Source organism: Octodon degus, unplaced genomic scaffold, assembly GCF_000260255.1.
Source record: "Octodon degus isolate 3935 unplaced genomic scaffold, OctDeg1.0 scaffold00104, whole genome shotgun sequence".
Taxonomy (NCBI): Eukaryota; Metazoa; Chordata; class Mammalia; order Rodentia; family Octodontidae; genus Octodon; species Octodon degus.
In genome coordinates, this window is record NW_004524680.1 from 2,151,870 (window position 1) to 2,164,630 (window position 12,761).

At 37.3% G+C, this 12,761-nt stretch overlaps 1 protein-coding gene across 1 annotated transcript in view; it reads right to left on the reverse strand.

Annotated features, from left to right (window-relative positions):
- Positions 1-12,761, reverse strand: part of Erc1 (ELKS/RAB6-interacting/CAST family member 1) — a 561,464-nt gene that overhangs the window by 200,389 nt on the left and 348,314 nt on the right. The window contains exon 15 of the mRNA XM_004638944.3: positions 3,933-4,093. Coding sequence (XP_004639001.1) covers positions 3,933-4,093 — 161 coding nt within the window. The remainder of the gene's footprint in view (positions 1-3,932; positions 4,094-12,761) is intronic.

Sequence of the window (12,761 nt, forward strand, 5' to 3'; positions counted from 1 at the left end):
CGAACTACAGCAACCTGAGGCTGACAGCTTTGTGGAAGCAGCCACTTAAACAACTGAGCTAAGGCCAGGCCCCCCCCCCTTTTTTTTTTAAGGACAAGGTCTACAGGGTCTCGCTACAGGGTCTCACTAGGTAGACTGGACTCATAGTGATTCTCCTGTTTTCAGACTCCCAGGCGCATGACACCACGCTCAGTCTCCATTGCTGTCTCAAGGAGCCCTCCGGGCAGGACCTGCATGGCACATGGCGAATGGAAGCCTAGCCACTGCGCTCTGCCCAAGTGGGTACTCTAGTCTGCTGAGCTATCTTATTATATTATTTTTGTCTGGGACAGTCTCACTATGCAGTTCAGGCTGGTCTTGAGCTCACTCTGTATCCCAAGCTGGTCTTGAACTTGCAGTGATCTTCGTGCCTCTCCCCATTGAGTGCTGGGATTACAGGTGTGCATCACCATGGTTGGCTGCATTTGATCTTATTAACAACTTATTAACAAGAGTTTTGCTCATCACATTATTTATCTTCCAGAAATAGAATCTTCAGTCTTGGATGTGAGAGGGTCAAAATGAAGTTTTGCACTGTGATACACACACATACACAAAAACACACAACTGTCTTTCATTCCAGCATTCTTTAACACATTCTTTCATATATATTTTCATTTCTAAGTCTTAATCATGAAGGGAAATTTCAAAATATATACACCACTATTTTGTTTTAAGTCAACATTTGAATTGAGTGGAAAAGATCAGCCAAGGGTATATTGGAGCTTTCAGAAAACAAAACTAAGGGGCCAGTGAGATAGCTCAGCAGACTAAGTACCTGCTTAGGTAGGCTCAGCGATTGGGGTTCAATCCCTAGGACCACCTGCTACACTGAACCTGCCCTCAGGCATGCTGAGCCACTCACTGAGGCCAGGCGTGGTGGCACATGCTTATAATTCTAGTGCTGGGAAGACTGAAAACCTCTCTCTATTCTTGAAGCAGTCGTTTCTTGCTTCATTTACTCAGTATTTCCAAAGGCATATCATCTACAAAATGTAAAGGCATATATCTGCAGGAGGATTGTTGTGAGTTCGAGGCCAGTCTGGGTTACACAGTGAGTGCAAGGCCAATCTGACCTGCATAACAAGAGCATGTCTAAAATCAAACAAACAAAAGACTATTAACATTGCACTGTGGCCTAGTAACCTATAATCACAGGTAATCCCAACATTTGCTCTCTCAACTGTCCAAATGCTATCACAGAAATTATGCCCCATGAAACGTCAAGCTAAGTATAAAAGCTACTCTATTAACCAGTGTTTAAAATGTATAGATTGTTCAAGTAATGAGATAGGAGAACAAGGCATCGCAAAGCTGAGGAAATAGGAATGACCTATTAATTTTAAGATCTCAGACATATGCCCAGAAGTTCCCAAAGCCCTGCACATGGACTTCTCCTGAGAAATCAAGCAGTTTTTCAATAGGATGGCCTAGACCTGATATCAGCCTGAGGCATGAAATCCTAGCACTGCCTCTTTGGACCCATACACAGAAGTTTTCATGGAGATACAGACAGCGTAAAACGAGAGGCACAACAAGAACTTGCTATGGTAGTTCTTCAAAATGACCTACTTTGCTTCTCCAGGGTGTTCTCTTTCCCTTTACTTGGCCTGAGCTCACTCTACACATTCGGTTTCTCACCCACTCTTCACTTTTACTTCCTCAAAGAAACTCTGTCACTGTTTTTTTGCTCACTTTGTTCAAGTCTTTGTTGGAGATGAGAAGAATCTAGAAACTAACTCCAGAAAGACAGGCAAGCAGCCCAGACAGGATAATGTTTAGTAGGTGAGCCACTTTTATAAGCAGGTAGCTGGGTAACAGTAATAGAAAAGAGACAGTGATTTTTTTTTAAACATTTATTTATTTATTGTGTGTGTGTGTGTGTGTGTGTGGCCAGCTCAGCCCACCAGGGGGCGGGGCTGGCTGGCATGTGGTGCTGGGGGATGGAACTGCAGTCCCTGTGCTTTGCCAAGCTTGTTCCAAGTAGGTGCTTTAGACCACTGAGCCATCTCGCCAGCCCAAGACAGTGATGTTGAGAAACATCTATTTAGCCAAAAAGAGATATATTTTGGCAGAGAAGAAGGAAATTAAAGAAAGTGAGCAATGATTACATGAAAATTAGTAAAACACTACAAGGTCTAATGTTTGAAATCTGTGAAAGAAAAAAGAAAACAACCCCATAAGAAACAAAGATTATATCTAAGACAGAAGAGAAGTGAACACAATACAGTAACAGTTGACTTAATGCAGGAAACATTAAGGGATCTCATGAGAGACCTAGTCTCAGTAGAACAGGAGTAAGATCTTCAGGCAAAGGTGAATGTTATTAATGGTAAATGAGATAGTACTATTATAGGTAACTAAGATAAACATAAGTTAATAGGCAGTCAGGCTAGTCCTCAAGAGAGTCAGTACAGAAAATGAGAACACAAAAAACTGTGGTTAGAGCCAGGCACAATGGCAAATGCGTGTAATCCTAGCACTGGGGAGGCTGAGGCAGGAGGATCACTTCGGATTCAGGCCAGCCTGGGTTACAAAGTGAGTTCAAGGCCAGCCTGACTGCACAGTGACACCCTGTCTCAAATAGACAAAAAAACAAAACAAAAGAAACCTATGGTTAGAGGAGTAACTGAAAAAAGCAAGACCTTGAGATTAAAGATCCCAATGGCCAGATTTATATACTTTGCTAAGTGATAAAGAGAAGTTTAAAAAAAAAAAAAAGCCTGAGGTTGTGCTGTAACTGATATCACCCTTTTCCCACTGAAATAGACCATTATCTCGGTAAGGATGGGCCATCCTCTCCTACCCACTAGGACAAAAGTGGCTAAGACTGAAACTAAAGATTAAAACTGTAAATTATCAACCAAGATTAATGATGTCATCCATGTACCCTTGCTACATGCTCAGCTTCAATATTTCATCACTATCAGCTAATCCTTATAATTATAGATACATTTGTAATCTTACTGGTTGATTATAATTTCACTCACATTGTATCCACCTCATGACTTTGCCCTATAAAACCCAAGAGATGATCTCAGCAGCAACCCAATGGGAACCTTTCTTGTCTCTCAAGAGCTATTCCTTTCCCATTCCTATTCTTCAGCTCCCAACTATGTGTGACCCATTCCTTTGAGCACTTGCACTCCCCTCTTGAATGCATTCATTCTCTCTCTGTATCTTTCTCTCTCTCTCTTTCTCTCTCTCAGTAAGTGTTTCTTACTCTCAACCTCACTGTTCTTTGGAATTCATGCTATGATTTCAGAGAACACAAATTCGACACATCAGGTTGAGAGTTGCATCTACTTTATCAGTACCACTGGATTTTCAAGACACATAGTACCATTCAGAAGAAAAGCAGCATCTATTTAATATTAGTAGATATATATACACTCTATAAGAGAACAATCACAAGATGTGCTGGGGTAAATAGGAAAGTGAGGTACAGTATATCTGCTGAAAGTAAGAATTTTATAAAAATTAGCTTCTAGTATGGGAAAATGTTAAATTTGAAGGACTGGTAAAAAGGTGTTCATTATCCTACTACTGTCTGTACATCTGTATGCCTTTGAGAATGTTTATAATGAGATGGTTTTAAAAATTGCCTCGTCTCCAAAGAATCTTAAAAATTGCCTAGTTTCCATACCATCTCAAAAAGGCAATTAGACACAGATAAATACACACTAAAGTACTATAAAAGCCATTGAAAAAGAAGTTAAATAATTCTGTGTGATCAGAATTTGTAGTTCTTTTCACCGGGTTTGTTCTAGAGAGTGAGAGATACAAGCATTACAGTTAGACTACTAGGTGTTTTAGGAATAAAATAAAGCCAACAGATGAAAGCTGTGAGGAAAAGCACTTCTACTATGAGCCCAAAGGTTTCAAACACTTACTTCATCTCCAGAACTTCCTCTAAGTGTTTCCTTCTCTCTGCTCGAAGATTAGTCAAATGAGTTTCCTTTTCTGCCAGAGACTGCTGGGTAGAAGATAGCTTTGCTTTCATGGACTCTAGCTCCTGTCTTACTTTTTCCATGGCAATCAACAGCTCTTCCACCTATGACAAGTATGGTAGAGAGAAAAAGAAAATATTCTGATCAATTAATGTCAGAGTAAGTGGGTCATGGGGAAGTTGTAGATCCAAAAACACTGAGGATACTCTCCAGAAGAACACACAGAAATTTGTGTATTTTTCCTGGGGCATGCGTATATGTCAAGAAAATATAGCAGATAAAGATATCCCAACATAATTCTTTTCAGTTTATGCCAGAAAAAAAAATACATATATGTATTAGTTTGTTGGCAAGGGCATATAAGTTATACAGTTCAAGAAGTTATACTCTGCCATATATAACCCAGTTTATAGATTTTTGCTTGGAAATGGTTTAGAAATTACCATGCATATCACACAAAGTACAGATAGAATAAAAACATAATATATATTTATATAATTTTTAGGAAATAAAGTGCATGAACTTGGCTAATAGCTTCAACACAAAAAATATTTTTAAAATATACATAATTTTATTACAAACGCCTTTTAAAAACACAAAATGCTGCATCCTAAAAACCGCAAAACTTACTACTTCCTGCAAATTTGTTGTGCAATAGGTATCTTTTTTTAAATGCAGGCAAGAAAAAGCAAAACATATGATCAGACAGAAATAACACAGAATGCTTTAAAAAGACCTGAAGAATACCCTTGATAGGTGTAGACCTGAAAAAAAAACAAAAATTTACCCAAAGTAAAAATAAGGACAATGTAAAAACAGCAGAAAGAAACCAAGGTAGCAACAAAGTATGTAGTTATTTCTACTTTATCAAGTCAAAATTATTTAAACAATCATGTTCATTTTAAGTCAGAAAACAATGCTGACAAAAACATGTTACCACCAAAATGTAACCCAGCCAGGTAAGCACACAGCCAACTGTACCAAGCACAATAATGTTTATCAGGATGCTGCTTGCCAAGAAATAATCTTGGTGACAGCAATGCTTTTCAGAAGTAGAGGTCACACAGACAGCAGTAGGGCATCTGGTACTCGGTGCTCCTACATTTCTGTGTCTGATACTCCAGATACAGAGCTACAATATGACATGCAGAGTTGTTCCCAAATACACAGAAAGCAGAGACTAATATCCATGTCTTATGTTGCTTGGTATCAGCTGTTAACACTAGCAGCAGTTTTTTAGTTTTTGACACCTGCTTACTTTACAGAAATGATCACAACCCAAATTTCTGTATGAATTTAGTTATGTGGGTCTCTTTTGACAAGTATTCACATCTGCAAGTTTTATAAGAATATACAAAAATATCTGCCATTCTGAGAATTTGTGATTCTATTTTATTGACTTCATTTATGTAACATCTTATCTAAAACTGAGTACAAACACTACATCAAAGTTCTTACAACAACACAAATTCAGCAGTGCAAAAGGCACTCTAAAACATGAAACATGGTGGTGCACACCAGTAATCTCAGCACCTGGAATGCTGAGGCAAGAAGGTCACCAAGAATTCACCAGCCTGAGGTAAGTAGTAATTTCAAGGTCAGCCTGAACTGCTGGTGAAACTCTATCTCAAAACAAACAAGTAAACAAACAAACAAGGTCATGCAATACAAGATATGTATGGAATTTCCTTACATGGCTTACTGACAGTTAAAAGAGGTCTCAATTATTCATTCATTTATGGTAACATAAACCCATACCTTGTAATGTCTCCCTATTGATGGATGGCCTTTAACTATGCCCAGGCTGTGTATTTTGCTTTGTTTTTTGTTTGTTTTTGTTTTTTAGTGGTGCTGGGGATTGAGCTCCGGACCTTGAGCTTGCCAGGCATGCACTTAAACCACTGAGCTACATCCCCAGCCCCTGCTTTGGGGAATGAGATTTTAGCTTATCTGGATAGAAGCTGAGGCTTAAAATCTGCATACCTGGGTTGCATTTCTGCCAGTGCCAAAAGAGCAACATACAAAGTAGCTGTTGCCTCTGATCTGTGTCCTAGGATGAGCCATGTGGAGCAAAGGCACTTCTATTTTTTTGGAATTGTTTTACTAAGACCGAAATTATTTCCCATAAGTTTACTAAAAGTCACCAATATAAATCTCTAGGCTTGAAATTTATGGGGAAAGTTTTTATTACTGACTCATATTTTCAGTGTTTTGTTTTTTTTTTTTTTCATATTTAGATGGTTCTGCTAAATCCCCTTTTTCTTGCCATTTGGTCATTTAGTCTAAATTTTCAAATTTACCAGCAAAAAGGAATCATTGGTATCTTTTTTTAACCTCTTCATGACTAGTAGTTATGAACATGTAAACATCCTAAAAGTTGTTCATTGTGTGTCTTCCCCCCTTCCCCCCTTTATAACTTCACAAAAGGATAGTCAATTTTCTTTGTTTTCAAAGACCCAATTTTGGGCTTTGTGGATCATTTTTAAAAAGAGTCTTGGTTGCCTACTGCTTCTTCCTAGGTGACCCCTGATCTTCTCTTCTGTCCTGCCAAGACAAAAACTCAATATTCAACAGACTACCAAGCACTTATCTTTGAATACCCTGCCTATTCACCCCCTAATCTGAATACAGTATTTTTTGCCACCTTATAAATGCATATTTTATCAAACATCTTCAATAGTTTCTATGAAAATTTTCTTAGCAACTAGTTTGCAATATTTAAAGATAAGTAGGGCCAGTGAGATAGCTCAGCAGACTAAGCATCTGCTTAGGCAAGCTCAGGGACCGGGGTTCGATCCTCCGTACCACATGCTGTGCCGGCCCTACTGAGCAGGTGACCAAGTCTGGGCATGGTGGCACACGCCTGTAAACCCAACGCTGGGGAGGCTGAAAACAGGAAGATCACAAGGAGTGTGAGCTGCATAGTGAGACCCTGTACCACATACATAAAATTAAAAAAAAAAAAAGGTAAGTGTTACTTTTCATTCAGAACTTAAATTTTTACTTTTTTTGTGGTGTTGAGAATCAAACTCAGGACCTTATGCACATAAACTTAAAAGTTCTGTATTAGTATACTTTTCTAAAATATAGTTTAATTTTCTCATTTGAGTGACAGATCCATAAGATATCTGCCTCAGATTACACAGAGGTCCAAATAAATTTCAAAGCATTTTAGTATTCAAGGCAAAAATGTACCATAAACAAGGATTTTCCAACTAATCACCTGATTTGCTCTCTGGCTCCACACCAGGAAAACAGTTTTAAAGTCAATTAGAATTACTTCATTTTTTGCAACTGAAGAGAACATATTCAGCTAGCATTATTTGGACAATATTCCATGACACGTCTACCACAAAGCAGCTGATGGTTAACACTGAGTATCTTTACTGAGAAAGAAGGTAATGAAAGTTAGATAGAAGAGATAAATTTTAAACTAAACAGAGAAATTCCGCATAATTTAAAAATACGCTCCAAGGCACAGCACAATTTTTAAAAGCAGAAATTGTAAGATAGGGGGGAAAAATAGCAGCTTTGGCTGAAGCTGAGAATCAAGAATGTAACTTAACTGCCTCCAGTAACATATTAAGGAGAAAGCACAGGCTTGGCAATGTGTAGTGCCAGCAGGAACAGATGGTTTGCTTAAATCACAAGCTAATAAACTTTTATTCAGAATAAAAAGGGAACAAATTATGACTCTACTACAGACCTATTTTCCTTAAGAAAGCAAAGCAATGGGGTGCTTCAGGTGCTGGCAAAGGCTGTACCTTCAATTCCCACACCATTCTGTTTCCTAACAGAGAACAATGTACATATTGTGGCTTCTATGATGCTTATGGAAATTTGTGTTACAATTTTTTGAAAAGCAAGGATTCTAAATCATCAAAAGAAGACGATTAGAAGAAAAAAAAGAAACAGTACCATAAACAAGATTATCTTGAGGTTAACCAATCATGATGTAAGCCAGATACTCACTAGAGAAGTCCTCTAGTTTTCTTCATTTAACCTACCCTGTTTTATCCCTTCCCCCGCAAACACTACACAACATCTTCTAAAGTACTGGTCACACACACACACACACACACACACACACAGACACACACACACACTCGTCTCTTAACTCCTTTCAGTATTTTATAATGACTCATAATGAAAATTTAAATTTCATTTTCTAACAAAAAATCTTTTTTTCCAATCCAGATGTTCCTCATTTAATGACATACCTATTTAACAACTGTTTGGACTTAAAACTGAGGGGTGCTGTTTAGACTTATGACTCGTCTTTTGTATACAGTTCTTTACATCTTGTTTATAGAGCTTCAATGTCTTTTTTTTTTTTTACACAGTAGACCTTGTTTATACACTACTGCAATTTTGGCTGACTGTTCAGTGCAATGCTATAGTTTTATATTTTGTTATACATTATAGTCCTGCATGTAAAAGTTATGCAAATAAGACAAAATCATGAAGCTGCAATTTCCTTTGACCATTTCTTTGTTTTGAATGTTGTAATGTATACATACTATACACATTTTGTGACCAATTCAATTAATGATCTACTTTCAAAAACAGAACTCAGGTGTTAAACAGAAAACGTCTGTATTTTCTTTTTGCTAGTGTATTATTGTAATTCTCTGACAACATATAATCAAAAGTACAATACCTTATGTATATGGAATAACTATACCTTTGGCAGTAAAAATAATAATGCATTATCTGACTACTTTGAAAATCACTGTTCTCCAAGTGCTTTAAATGTGTTGTCTCACTAAAAGCAATGATCCTATGACATGGGTAATAGGTATTATTATTTATTTATGGAACTAGAAATAGAACTTGTCAAAGTCATATGGCCAAAGAAAAAAAGCTATGAGTCCAACCTTGGGAGCTCACTTTTTGCATTCATAATTAATACTGTTTTCCTACAATGCATTACCATGTTCAATGAATCATTCTGAAAACACTTTACACAGTCATATCTAATGAGTCCTTCTGGGAAGTATTCCATACTCACTGATGCCTTTCAATATTTCATTTCTTTCCCTTTTCTCTTACATCTTTAATATTGAACTCCTACCATGTGCTACATAATAAGTGCTATTTACTGAGAGTACAACAAAAACCAAAGGACTTGTGCTTCTAACCCTCTTAAGCTTAAAATCTATACTGTCTCTATTCTTAGAATAGTCATTAGCTAATAAAATGTACGAATGTATAACTAAAATTTATATATGTAAAAAAGCACAGGTTACTATGAAAAGATGAAACGTGAGTCTCTTGTCCATGCCCTAGGACTTAGAAAGTTTCTATTCCTGCTCAGTATAATACTAGAAACATTAGACAGAACAATAATAGAAGGGAAAGAAAAGACTGAGGTTCAGTCCCTGGTACCACATCCCCTGCCAGCCCTGCCCCCGGGCATGCTGAGCCAGCCATTGAGACTGGGTGTGGTGGTGGATGCCTGTAATCCCAGGGCTATCGAGACTGAAAACAGGAGGACACGAGTCTGAGCTGCACAGTGAGACCCTGTATCAAATGCATTAAAAAAAGTTAATACACAAAAATCAATAGAACTAGCTTGGCTTGGTAGTGAATTAATATAATCCCAGCACTTGGGAGGCGTAAGGAGGAGGATAACCACAAATTCAAAACTAGCATAAGCTACATACAGTCAAAGGCCAGGCTGAACAATATAATGAGACACTGTTTCCAAAAAGTATAAAATAAAAAAATAGGGCTGGAGAGATGGCTCAGTGGGATAAGCGCTTCCCTGGCAAGCGCAAGGGCCTGAGTTCAACACTTGGTGCCATAAAAAAAAAAAAAAAAAGTAAAATATAATACAATACAACAACAATAGATAGCATTATTATACACCAATAATGAATCCACCAAGAAACACATTAGTAAAACAGTATGATTCTCAGTATCATCCAGAAAAATTAAATACTGTGTTTCTCCCAAAATAAAATGCAGCTGGCCCTATTTTTAAATTTTTTTTTATTTTTTAATTTTCTTTTCTTCATATTCTGTAAGTACTTAAAGTTTAACATATCAACACTTCATGGAAAATACCTGTTCCACGTTATGTCTAAGATGGTTGATATTCAGACAGATAGTGAGGTTAAGCTCAACTGCTTATGTTGTAGGGTAATAATAAGCTTCTCTTCTGGAGGGTTAACAACTTAAGTTTGCAGTCCAAAGATTATAGAGAAAAAGAAGGGCTGCAAGGACAGCCAACATTTTGGCCCTAGCCTCTCAAGGTCAGAGAGGACTCAGGACATAGGGGAACCTGTAGTGTAACATCATGTAACTCAGTTGTGTCCCAAATTTTCTGATTAAGGAGATTATGGGGCCACAGAGGAAAGTAATCAATGATGTAGAGTATACCTAAGGAGAATCACATGGAGAGAAAATACTCTCTCAGGGTTTCACAGAGAGCAAACAGGTCAAGCAATGGCCGTGACTAATCCACAAGGCTGACACTGACAAAGGATCTACAAACTGGTACATGGTTTCAGGGTAAATCCTGAGGGGATCTGACTGATCTTGTCAGATACAAAAGTTACATTTCTTATTATACAGGTCTTGCTTTATCTTGGTCTTAACCATCCAGCAGAAAAGTATAAAAATGAAGTATAAAAAGCAAAGCCATATTACTATGCTGAGCTGTAAAAGACTCAAGCCAACAACTTCTGACACTGCCAGTGTTACGGAAAACCCACTACTATTATGGACTACTGGACTATATTGGAATATTTTGCTGAATACATGCACCTACAACATCTAAATGACAATGGAATACCCATTTCTGACAAAACTAAAAAAAAGGAGATACAAATGAAGGACCATTTTGTATCTGTATATTCAAAATAGTTAGGCTAGATATACAGCTACTTTCTCTTAATTCAATGAATAGAGAGATTTGTACTAATAGTGTTTGTGGACAGGATATCATGCCTGCATCTTGTACTATGACTAACCACTAAGAAGACAACAATATGTGATGTATTAATTATTGAAACTGTCCTACTAACTGGTTTTGAAACTGTCTCACTGCTATTTGTTTCTCAACAAAATTATTTAAAAAAAAAAGGCAGCTGGAAAATAATGAGCCTTGAAAACTAGAGATCAAAAGTTTCAGCCCCATCAGTCTATCCTTGCAATATCTGCCTTGTGAGTAGTGACTGAGCAAGAAAATAGTGATGGCAGAACCCAATTAAAAATGGGCAACTGAAATGAATAAGTATTTCTCAAAAGAAAAACACAAAAAGCTAATAAGTGAAAAAATGTTCAACATGACTAGCCATCAGCGCAATGAAAGTTAACACAACACTGAGATTTCATCTTACTCCAAGAAGAATGGAAATTTAAAAAAAAATCAGTCAACAAATGCAGGTCAGACTGTGGTGCAAAAAGAATCCTTGTCCAATTGTGGACAACCATTATGAAAATCAGTATGGAGATTCCTCAAATAACTAAAAACAGAAATTGCATTTGACTTATTTTCCTACTTGATACCTCCCTGAAGGAGTTAAGCACATGTTACAGTGCTAGAGTTTACAGCTGCATAATTCCTAATAGCTAAATCTTAGAAGCAGCCTATATGTCCATCAAAAGACCAAATGACAAAGAAAATGTGATACTTACACAAATGGAATATTACTGTAAAGACAGATAAATTTGAGACATTTTAGGAAAATGGATATACTATGAAAATGAGTTAACTGAAATAAATCAGACTTGGAAACCTCAAAAATACAAGCTATTTTTCCATTAAAGAGAAAAGGATTATGGCAAATGCTGCCTAATTTGTCTACTTTAGATCAAATCAGATCTGAGACTTTTAATCCTGGCCTAGGCATGATCACCCATTCCTCATACAAAGCAGCCATATATGGACCTTCAGCCCCTCTGTATCCCTTGAGAAAGTGGGATCAAAGTCTTAAGGAAGAGTTCATGAAGTAAGACAGAATAAATAAGGACAGCAAGGAGATACAATAAATAATTTAAAATTTGTACTTTTAAAAGGACATAAACTTCAGAACACAAAGTTACTCCAGAAGACAGGCATGGTGGTGCATGCCTATATTCCCAGCCCTCCAGAAGCTGAGTAGGAGGACCTTTGAGAGTTCAAGGCCAGCCTGGACTACAAAGTGAATTCAAGGCCAGCCTTAACTGCATAATGACATCCTGTCTTAAAACAAAACAAAACAAAACAAACACAAAGGTACTCAAAGTTATCCATATCTAGTCTCTAGGCTTATTATTCTTTTCTTCTACTCCCACCATACCCAAAATCCCTCAGGGATACAGTAAATTCATAAATTATCTTAGTTGATAAAGTAACAGGAAGATACCTGACATTAAACAAAGTAGACTGGGCCCCTGTCTTTCTCCTATACAATGGGATATTCTTTCTACTGTGACATGAGCTATTATCTTTATTCCTCTTGGTGGACCATTACTTTTGTCATATAAACCAAGTCCAAACCTTATCTAGAGTCATAAATTGCAGACTGCTACTCAAAGCACATAAACATCTCTAACTCCTGACATACTGTTTCTCTTTTGAGAGCATAAAGATTTTTTTGTTTTGTTTTATTTTTGAGTTCAGTCTAAGAAACCTATTTTGCTTCCTAAAAAAAAAAAAAAAAGACACTAAAACAATCCACAAGAGAGACCCAGTCCTAGCCCAGGTCCAGTGAGTGTGCGGAGAGTTTCCTGCTACCCTGCGCCGGCGGGACCAGTCCCAGTCTAGGCGCAGCGTGGGCCGGA